The sequence below is a fragment of the Pseudomyrmex gracilis genome, unplaced genomic scaffold (genome assembly GCF_002006095.1).
Source record: "Pseudomyrmex gracilis isolate BER0280 unplaced genomic scaffold, ASM200609v1 scaffold_2517, whole genome shotgun sequence".
NCBI lineage: Eukaryota > Metazoa > Arthropoda > Insecta > Hymenoptera > Formicidae > Pseudomyrmex > Pseudomyrmex gracilis.
Window position 1 is genome coordinate 2,880 of NW_018023101.1, and position 11,323 is coordinate 14,202.

Genomic DNA, 11,323 nt, shown 5'->3' on the forward strand with positions numbered 1-11,323 from the left:
TATATATATACACATATACATACATATATATATATATACATATATGTATACACATATATGTATATACACAGGGTATCCAAGAATTACTTTAGCATCTCTTGTAGACAAGAGTAAAACTGAGTCAAATGTCCTGAACTATTTTTTTCTATTACATAATAATAAAGAAGTAATTATTGAATAAATCAAGCCAATCAGCGCCGACCTTTAGCGGTGCGCACGTCAGTGAACCACGCGCCTGGTGTGCGTGAGCGCTCCGCGCGACTCACTGACGTGCGCCCGGCTAAAGGTCGGCGCTGATTGGCTTGATTTATTCAATAATTACTCCTTTATTATATGTAATAGGAAAAAATGGTTCAGGACTTTTCGACTCAGTTTTACTCCTACTTGCCTACGAGAGATGCTAAGGTAATTTTCGGATTCTCTATATATATGTATGTATCAGGTCATCTCAAGTAATATATTTTCTAAGATAAATATGACATTTTCAAATAAAAAATTAAAAACTTTATAAATTGGCATGTATGTGTGTGAAGTACGTGGCGCGCGCGCGCGTAGTTGTGTGTGTGTGTGTGTATGTGTATGTGTGTGTGTGTGTGTGTGTGTCTGTGTGTGTGTGTGTGTGAATGAGTGAGTGAGTGAGTGATTGATTGATTGATTGATTGATTGATTGATTGATTGATTGATTGATTGATTGATTGATTGATTGATTGATTGAGTGAGTGAGTGAGTGATTGATTGAGAGTGAGAGTGAGAGTGAGAGTGAGAGTGAATATGAGTATGTATTAGAGAAGTGGAAGTGATTTGGCAGTCGATAAAATATAAGCTATCTTTCCGATCTGTTTAAATCTATAACGGAGCATTAATTGAATAACAACACAATGTTTTTATTGTATAACAGATATATTGATATACTAAAGTGTAGTTTTTTTTTGTTTTTTTGTTTGAGAATGCTATATGCTTAGGTCATATCCACTTCATATAAATTTCTATATAAATATAGAAGTAGCTATATAAAACATTCTTTGCAAAATATTTAACAAAGAGTTTTACATATATATGTTAATTGTTCATTGTAGATTGTGCAAAGAAATGCAAATGTGAGCGCCCGTTATGCTGATCTGAAAGGTAGCAAAATCTCGACATTGACATCAGTACATAGTATCCAAGTATCAAAATTTCACAAGAGTCTCAAGTCATCTACAGGTGTTAAGCTTTTCCAACTGCAGGTTTGTATATGAATTTGATAAGAAAGATAGTTTTTCTTTTTCTTTTCTTACTTTTGTATTAAAACCATAAGTATTTTTATTAAAACTGCTGTGTACTCATTTTAGTCATATTAAATTGTAACGTTAAAAGTAAAAACTTTATATGGATTTTTGTTTCGTAATTTATATATCAGAATAAATTAGTGTTTTTTACATGCCATTGATGTTCGAAAATATACAGTAATGTCTCGCTAACTTTCCGCTTCTCGGTTCTGCCAGCGGAAAGATGTCAAGGAAAGTATATGTTCCAAAAACTGCCGGCTGTTATCTCTGGTAGGCTCGATCACAGGCTCGACTGCCGCAAAGTCATTTCCACCAATTTGCGCAAAGCCTCGGCGAAGCACTTCTAGGAATTGGTGGGGATGACTCCCGGCATGATACCGAGGAAAAAATTCGGCACGTCACCGAAGTACTACTGTGTAACCTTTTTGCTACTATTGGCGCCTAAAGGCGCTTAACTTAGTTCAGTCCGCTAACACAAAAAGCGCCCATTTTAAATTGCTCGGAGCGAACTGAAAGCGCTCACTAAATCTTATCGGCAATGATTACAACAAGCTTCACTTGAACCAGACTGTAGGTCGCGGTTGAACTCCTATTGTATACCGCGCGCTGTATGTCTGCTGTAGCGAAAGAACTGAAAAGGAAGTTTCCGGTAGATTTTATCGATTTATACTTTCAAATACCGATAATTGTAATTCAATATGCATGGCTAAAATGATTATTCAAGAGCGTTAATTTGATGATAAAATATTGATGTGTGTGTAAATAAAAAACTTGACGAATTATGTTCTATATTTTGTTTTAGAATACTTGTTTCAATGATGGGGATGTAAATTTGGTACAATTCTTGCAAGAAATCGCATCAGAGCAGCAGTTTGAAGTCACTTATGTTGATATTGAGGAAAAATCTATCAGTGGTAAGTTTTTGATTTGTAAAAAGAAAAAAAAATTTATTTTAGAAATGAAAAGAGTAAAACTTACAACCCTTTGTTGCAAACATGAATACATTATGTATTTATATCAGCCAGTAAGTACTGTATTAACAGCTACATCATTTTCATTAGTAGGAACATCATCTTGTATCTGTTCTTTGAATCCTAAAGCGATTAAATACGGCTTTGTTTTTTGATTTTGGAAACACCTTTTTAGATATTTGTCGTAATATCCCATACCATGTCCCAAACGTTTTCCTAATAATATATAGTTATTTATTTATACTTATATAATATTGTTTTAGTAATAAAAAAAAATTATAATTTTTCCAAGTTTAAGAAGAGTAACTACTATGTATATGTTATTATATGTATTTATTTAGCACGACTCACCAGTTTTAGTGAAAGCAACACCTGGTAAAATTATTAAATCTAATCCGCCTATAATAAGATTCAAAAAATTTGAATGAATAAATAATAAAAATTTAGAAATAAACACAATTAGAGAGAAAAAGAGAGAGGGAGAGAGAGATTATATTTTTATTATAAGTTTATTATATTCTCTAGCTTACCTGTTTCTAATGCGTTTTTACGATATTCAGTTCGGTTGGGTTGTTTTATATTCCATTTCGTTAATGGTAATGTCTTGTAATCTTCCATTGATTTCAAATGTACCATTTCCATATTGTTTCCATGATACTGTGGTACAAAAACTTCCTTCCCCGTTTCAAACATGTGTTGTAAAATGGACATAGTATCAATTTCATCTTTTGTACTCAAATATATCGAAACTCTTATGCTGCATCGATATTCGTGTAATGCGCACAACTACAAAAATAATACAATGATAACTCAATTTTATTAGTACACATTTGTATAAATTGCAATTGCAACTCATGCTACTTTTTATCAAAACATAACCTTTATCAATCTTATTATTCTAAATTACTGAGAGTTGATTTATATTTGATTCTTATTCACCTTTTTAAAGACATTTGCAGATTGCTCCGCTTTTTCTTCTGTGCTGATATTTTTGAGAATATTTTTGATTTTTGTTCTTAAAGCTGCTTTAGCTAATGTTAAAGTTGCCATATTGCTGACTACTGAGTGTAGATCACTGTGCTTGCAGATTGCATCTCGAGTTACAAAAACATTACTACTACATGTTTAAATTTTTTACATGACTTGAGCATCATAATAACTAAGTATCACATTATTGCGCAAAATGTATATGTGACATGCGATATGATATCATATATACATGTATGTAACATTTATGTAAAAAATTTGACTTTTAATATCTATTTAATATCTATTTAACTTTTAATCAACTTGTAAAGTATGGCAAAATTTTTATAAAAATTGATCGGTTTATTAAATCTGTTCTTTATACAGGGTGTCTGACAACGAACTATAAAGCCGACGTGTGTAGGTAGATCGAGTTATTCTGAACAGAAAAGTTATATACCATTTTGCAAAATTCGCAATATTTATTGAGATATGAATTAATAAATGTGAACCAATGAAGGCGCGGGGAGCGATGATCGGACTCTATAGGCGTGCAAAATTATCAGCTCTACTCCTCGCTCGCCGCTGCTCGCTGCGTACCGCTGAATAGCGCCCGATTGCAAGAAACTGAGTCGTTCCGCGCTTGTTTGTTCATTCCGCCTCTCGTTACTAAGACATTACATGAGAGAAGCCATTTTTCTTTTCATCTGATAATCGTGCACGCCTATAGAGTCCGATCATCGCTCCCCGCGCCTTCATTGGTTCACATTTATTAATTCATATCTCAATAAATATTGCGAATTTTGCAAAATCGTATATAACTTTTCTGTTCAGAATGACCCGATCTACTTACACACGTCGGCTTTATAGTTCGTTGTCAGACACCCTGTATAAAAAAAAAGTAAAAGAAAATTGTTAAAAATACTTGAAAGGCTAGAGAAATTCTCAAAATTGTATATTTAAAAATGATTAGTACATTTTAAATTGGTATATTTAAAAAATCCACAAATTTTTTATACATTTTCTTATTAAATTTGTTTAGGAAACTTTTCTTTCAGTTGAGGGAACAAAATTTATTATGTTATTAATCGATTTAGATTTTTTTTTCTTTTTCTTTGTTTTTTTACATTTAATATTTGAGATATATCAAAACAATATAATTTTTTTTATGAGACAAAAAGATATATTTTTTATAGGTAAATTCCAGTGCCTTGTGCAACTGTCTACCCTGCCAGTGGCAGTTTGCTATGGTTGCGGTGTGACCAGTAAAGATGCTCAAGCCAGTGCTGCTCAGAATGCCCTGGAATATCTCAAAATCATGACCAAGAAGTGAGCCAGCGCTTTGCTCCTGCCAGATGTCACCGTCAACTGCAAGCCCCAAAATAATTTGGCATCTAAAAATCAGAACACTAATGCAGACACCAAAATATCAACTAATAACCAGATTTCTGATAAAGGGAAAACCGAAAAAGCAGATCACATGGGAAATAAGAGTAAATCGTCCAAAATGTCGACTAGGACATCGCGCACCGTAATAATTAACAAGAATTCTGCTTTACACATCGCAACGTATGGAAATTCACTTACTGGCGGCAAAATTAACTCGTCTATAAAAAAAAATGACGGTAACGGTGTGAGCGAAGTAGTCAATACGACAAAAAATAGCTCAATCGTGAATGTTAAGCAGTCCAGTAACAATTCTACGTTCAGCAATGTGCGATCTGCGAGCACCTGTGTAACTAACACTGTACACGAAAATTTGACGAAGCATTCAAAGGATTACGCTTCAAAGAAATTTACCAGTGAAACTGGGTCTAGCATCAAGACTTATCCGGTCAAATTGGACTACAAAGAGCTGATATCTGTGAACAGTTCAGATTACAAGAGCAGGAACAGCGGTAGCAGTATGACTACTGGTATGCCGTTAAGATTCTCAGCGCAGCAATCGACGATCACGACGTCAGTTTTCTATCGGGAAAAAAACCATACGCCATCCAGTACGTACATGCAATCTAATATTACTGGTTCTCAGAAGAGCGACAGCAACGTTGCGTTCGCAGTCGCGCGCAAGGCATTGGAGCAGCAACAAAATTCGATGCCAAAGATGGCGCCGATTAACTTCCCGCCATTGCGTGCGCCACAGAGCATTGTGAACGTGCGGCATCCATTGCTAACGGATGCGCGTGCTAAATATGTGAATGAGAAGGTCGTTGGTGGGCCAACAGGTGGTGGCGGCGTCAAATCCAAGCTCAATACAATGAACTCGCTGCAGAGCGGCAATATAAAGGAACTTCCTGATCACACTGGTCATTCACAGGCCACATTTCATGGTTACGGTACTTCGCCAATTGCTGCCGGTATACCGAACGTGCAGAATCTCAACAATCTTAGCAATGCGGTAACAGCTAATATCTCGCCTTATCCGGATTCCTTCCCACAGCCAACGATCGCAAGCGTGCTGTTTTCTGACACCGCGGCGCAGTTTCCGCAATCACCTCCGTTTAACACGCAAATTGGCCAGTTGAATCATCAGTATCAGACTTATGATCCTGGTAGCTTTGCCACTACGCCGGTTAATGTAAATCCAGTGATACCGCAGTTCTCCGCGGAGAATTCTATCCCCTATCCACAATATGAGAATCCGCCACAATTCGTCCAACCGAATCACTACCCAACCGCTGATATGACTAACAGTCAGTATCAATATCAGGCAGCAGCAGCGAGCGTAGGTCAGATACAGGACTCGTCCATGTTCATACAAAGTCCAATAGCAGTGGCCGATCAATATGCCGCGTCAAATTACGCTAGAGCTGTAAGGACGGAGCTGATACCACGTGCGTTGAGAAGACCACCTCGATTCAACAAGTAAATCCATCAGATCTTATCTCTTTATAATGTAAAGTTATATAGAAATTTCACAGAACATTTATCAAGTTTCTCTTATTTCTTTATACAATATATATATATATATATATATATATATATATATATATATATATATACACATATATATACACACATATATATACACACATATATACATATATGTTTTTTTACTTTATACCTGTGTATATTACAAAATCCATAGAAATGCTAAAAAAAAGAACTTAGGAGATTCTGAGATAAAAGTTATTTATCGCTCTGCGTAAGACAATTTGATGCGATACAAGAGAATAATGAAGATATTTATCGGTGTCAAGCAAGTGCGCGTATTTGTGAAATTTGCCGTATTACTCATATCCAATTGCATCATACGAAAGATATGGTGAAAGTTATTTCAATTCATGATCCAATTTGAAATAAATTTTAGCCAATCTGAATTTTAGAGTCACATAATTATACGAACGTTTAAACGAGAAGGTGGCAAATTTACACAAATATGCGGAAATAGGTTTCACAATTGACAGAAGTATTTGAAACGATGCGCTTTCTACACTACACTAGAGAAAAGCAAAACCAACGATTTCGACTTGTTTCCGTCATTCGATGTGACACGGCAGGGCATAGTAAAAGTTAAGCTCAACTATAATTTTACAATGTAATCTAAAATATAGCGTGAATCTTTTGAGAGGGGCGATATATATAAAGACACGCTGTAACTTTATCAGTTTGTATCTACATTTACGACTGCTATGATCCAAACGGCGTTTCGTTTTGATCGATTTAAATCCCATGTATGATGGAAAAAAGCTATTTGGAGAACTATTTGAGCGTATGCTGACGCTTCTCTAAGAGATCTAAAAAAAAAAGAATGAATTTTCTTGAATAAAGAAGAAAAAAGATACTAGGTATCTCACGGTTATTATATAAGTATTAGTTTTAATGAATGATATTCTACAAGCTATACTTTGCATAGAATTAGTGGAAGTTTTCCAATATTTACATAATATTTAGCTTATGCTATGATTTTAATATGCTTCACTATTTGTATATGGGGTGGTGGTGTAATGATTGAGTGCGTGTAAAGGAACGATTATGTGTGTAATAACAAAACGAAAAAAAAAAAACAAGAAAAAAAGAGTGTAGCAGAAACGTATGAGAATTTTTATTGTCAGAAATATAAAATGAGAGAGACGCGTTCGACTTTTGCATCTATTGACCGCGAAACATTACATCTCCACTAAGCGTATGCACAGTGCAAGAAAAAGTAGCTTTTGCGGCGATCCAAGTATAACTGATAAACGCGTGATCGCGAGTATAAAGAAGTAATCTTTCAGTGGTGTATGTTTTTCCTTTAGTATAGGTAGCTCATAAACTCATAAGCATCACATATTAATACGCGTGTAAGGATTAATCATATAAGAATTCCACATTAAAATACGCATGTCAAGTTTAAGAGTAGAGTCGAGAATGTGTGTATTGGATTTCGAATTTGCCTATGTACCTATTGAATGTGTAACCGGATGAGACTTTTATACTAAATGAAAAAGTGTAACATCGCGAAATAAAGAGCTACACGCGAAACGCGTCGAACAGCACGATGGTTCGACCGAGAAAACCGATGACTTGTGAGTTCTCTCGATCCAGTCATCAGCTGTCGCATTCACGGATCGTGATATACATCTTTTTGATCCGTCATACTAAATACGAAGTTAGAAACTTAGTAAGGATTCTCTTACAGCCGATTTCGCCGGCATCCGTCAATCCTAACTTCAGATGAGTGAATTTACATTGTAATCAGAACCGTGTCTTGAAAGAGAAATAAATTCTCTCATCGGAGTTAGTTAATCGCACGGCTGTAGATGCGATCGGTCCTTGAAAAATTATTTGAGGCAAATATATTTTTGATGTAGTACGAGCAGCATAATTCTTAGTTTTCTTACGATTGGCGTGCTCTTCGCGTTTCTTATTTGTTTACGTTTCGTAAAATCACACATTTGCGCGTGTGCATACGCCATTTTCGATAAAACACTTACTTTTTATACGTAGCGCTTTAAACGTAAAAAAATCGAAATTTGACTTCCTCGAAGTGAAATTATAGTTATAGAAAATCGTGTATGCACATCTTCGATCGTAAAATCTCAAAGAAGATGTGCGATTTTCGATGGCAATGCCAGTTTCTATAATGCCTTGATGCAAGCACGCGTCCAAAGTACAAAATCTACAAGAATGAGTAATAGGATGATGCATGGTCAAGAAATCATAGAAACGTGAGTGAATATCGAGCAATCTTGAGTGATTTAGCGCAAGAGAAGAAAAGGGAGAGAACGTCGGTCGTAACTAGCAAGAGTCGTAAGAGTCGCCCGCGTAATTTAATGATTGTAAAAGTGTGTCTCATAACGTACCTATATGGTTTCGTAACTTTGGAAAATAGGCATTACTTACATGCAAAGTATAGAATGTGTATGTGTGTATAGACATACATTTGCAAGAGTGATGATAAAATGCAGTCTTGTCTCCTTTCCTTTCCGTAACGGAAAATCCGTGCCATCGGCATCTGACTCCGGTATATCTATCGGAAACGGAATAACCGACGTTCGGCGAAGCGCCGCGACAGATCGGATTGTTTCGCTTTCAAAGTATTGATTTATCTTAAGATTTCCGTGCGCGCGCGAGAGAGAGAGAGAGAGAGACGAAGAGAAATTCCGTTTCGAGAACCCGAACAACGCATTATAATTCTTTTCTTACGTCGCAATTACGTCGAGATGTTTTGCTTAATAATAAATATCTTTGTGTGTGTATCTTGATTTTGTCTTTTTATTGTATACTTTTTCATGTAACATCTTGCGACTTGTTCGGATTCTTCGAGAAGTTGTCTCGTTTGATATTACACCAACATCGAGGCAAATATATACTTATTTCTGAAAAGTGCGAGCGCTTTTCCGATACAGTTCGTCTCTTTTGTTGTAAAAGTAGAAGCATGCGTTTTTGTTTTTATAGATCATGTCAGATCTCTGGCATTGATCTGAAGAAAATTATATCTCGCCAATTTATCCTAGACGGCCACGGAATTAATTTAACACGTATTCCATTTCTAGATATATAGCATAATACGCTTCTTCAATAGAGAGCTGCGGGAACACGATTAAATTCATTCCGTTCGAAAGCTTTGATATATGTCTTGAAAATTTAACAATGTTTTCACTTAATATACACATAAGTGATTTTCATAATGTGATATCGTCGATCTTAGCGTCTTTAACAAACGGGAATACTTGTCTTTATAAGAGAGAGTTTACTTCTTATATAATTAATTGTTCTTTACTGAGGTACTTTCACAGGAAAACTTAGTAATTGATTGAAAAACAAAAAACAAGAAAACGATAACGTGCGACGTTAAAACAAAATAAAAAGAAAAGAATTATCTTAGAAAGAGAGAAAGAGAACGTGTTCAAAAATATGCAAAAAATATTATTAAAGATATCAAAAGCAACAAAATAGACAAAACGGATTTCTCGGTCTTCCTCAAGATAGGAAGGTGGTCTTCGTGGACCAATCAGATATATGAGAAAAGAAATTAAGCGTAAATCAAAGTGTCTTCGACTCGATCCACGACAGACCTTTCGCACCTTCGCTGTTCTTTTCTCGTATCCTCAGATGTAATACAAGGGACGCGTTGTAGATAAAAAACAAACTGAGAGAGTGAAATGGCGAGCGTGAACGTTTTCTTCGACATGGAGAGAAATTTTCATGAAAAGAAACGATTTCTCGATTTACTTTCCGGATTTTTTTTCTCCATTGTACGAGAGATCACTTGCGAACCGCTTGCTGCTTTATCCAATTGATCATGCAGTTAATCGACTCTTAATCGAAACGCTAATTTATATATGTTTATTTTTGAGAGAGTAACATGAGAGCAAATTTGATATAAATTTCTCGTAATTAATTTGTACATCACGAATGTTTTGTAAAGTTAGTATACGTTATAATATATATAAATTCACATCGAGTTGAATGAAAAGAAGATAAATTAGTCGAAAGAGATGAATTATTGAATAAAAATTTACATTGGGTCATTATATTTAAAACATTGTAAAGGAAATAATGTTATATATTTTTGTATTGAGCGAGAGCAAATCTTTTCGATTTAGTCAATAAAAATCTCTAGTAGATTATATACTTAAGTCTTCTCTGTAATTATTTAGCAATTTATTCATTTGTTATTTATTTTGATTTAGATGTGCTCGAATATAACTTGCTAGAAAGACTCACATCAATATTCAAGTTCTATTATAATTTTTTTTTTAATGCAACATTAACAATTGGAACAAATATCGCTATTAGTAGCATTTGAGGAAAGTAATATTTTTGTGGAATTATTAATTTTGTCACAAAAAGAAGAAAAGATGTTGTGACTCACAATAGAATTTTTATTTTTGTAAAATGATCTATGTTGCGTTTCCTAAGGCTTTATAAAAAGAAAAAAACATAGGACATTGTGTATAAAAAATAGAAATGATCTTGAAGACAAATCGCGAATATGCTTTGCGATAAAAATGTAAGATACGTCTTGGACAGCGCGATTCAGTGTTTGCTTTCGAATAGATCTCAAATTCTATATAATTGTACCAATGAGTAATTTACTCTTATAGCATTTTATTATTGGATTCATTACTGAGATAAACAAAATGAAAGACTAATTCTGCGCAGTAAAATAAAATCGCATAATGAATCCATCGAATCATTTATACTTAAAATAGCTTTTCACTATTTTGATTAAAATTATTCAGTACGTAAATCGTGTATATTGAAAATACATTCGTCTATGGCAATAAGAAATAGCGCAATGTGAATTATACAAATTGTTGAATTAAATTATTAAATTAATCCTTAATTGGTAATGACGTGACAAGAAGTTAATGCGTACGTATAATGAAAATATTTGTACATGTAGTTATATCATAATGTGACTGCTACCATTGTAACAATGAGAATTTAGTAAGTTAAACACGCAGAAAAAGAGAGAATTAGTATATGCATGATAAACTTCGTAACTGATACTAATTAAGGATTAAACATGAATTAGAAATGTTTTTTTAAATAATGGGAACACGCACACATATGTGTGTGTGTGTGTGTGTGTGCCCCCGAATATCTCACAGCCCATTGTAAGATATATACATAAAGGATCGTCCGGAAAACAGAAAACAGTTTTTTGTATGTGACTTATTTGTTTTC

General features: G+C 34.5%; 2 protein-coding genes across 6 annotated transcripts in view; one reads left to right on the plus strand and one right to left on the minus strand.

Moving 5' to 3' along the window:
- The window catches only part of LOC109862853 (interferon-inducible double-stranded RNA-dependent protein kinase activator A homolog), a 7,073-nt gene extending 2,512 nt beyond the window's left edge, over positions 1–4,561 (plus strand). For 2 of the 4 annotated variants that reach the window (XM_020443010.1, XM_020443011.1), the window contains exons 5-7: positions 1,077–1,226; positions 2,071–2,182; positions 4,402–4,561. In XM_020443010.1, coding sequence (XP_020298599.1) covers positions 1,077–1,226; positions 2,071–2,182; positions 4,402–4,538 — 399 coding nt within the window. In that variant the 3' untranslated portion in view covers positions 4,539–4,561. The remainder of the gene's footprint in view (positions 1–1,076; positions 1,227–2,070; positions 2,183–4,401) is intronic. The other 2 variants (XM_020443013.1, XM_020443014.1) reach the window with 1 other exon arrangement.
- LOC109862854 (5-formyltetrahydrofolate cyclo-ligase) lies at positions 1,236–3,655 on the minus strand. Of its 2 annotated transcripts, none has more exons than XM_020443015.1 (5): positions 3,179–3,655; positions 2,770–3,025; positions 2,591–2,638; positions 2,247–2,455; positions 1,236–1,899 (listed from the first exon to the last, which is right to left on the minus strand). In XM_020443015.1, exons 1-4 carry the CDS (start codon positions 3,287–3,289, stop codon positions 2,286–2,288), a joined length of 585 nt encoding a protein of 194 aa, XP_020298604.1. In that variant the 5' UTR covers positions 3,290–3,655; the 3' UTR covers positions 1,236–1,899; positions 2,247–2,285. The 2 variants fall into 2 exon arrangements, with proteins under 2 accessions (XP_020298604.1, XP_020298605.1); XM_020443016.1 differs by lacking the exon at positions 1,236–1,899 and adding an exon at positions 2,082–2,173.
- Positions 4,562–11,323: the final 6,762 nt, after the last annotated feature.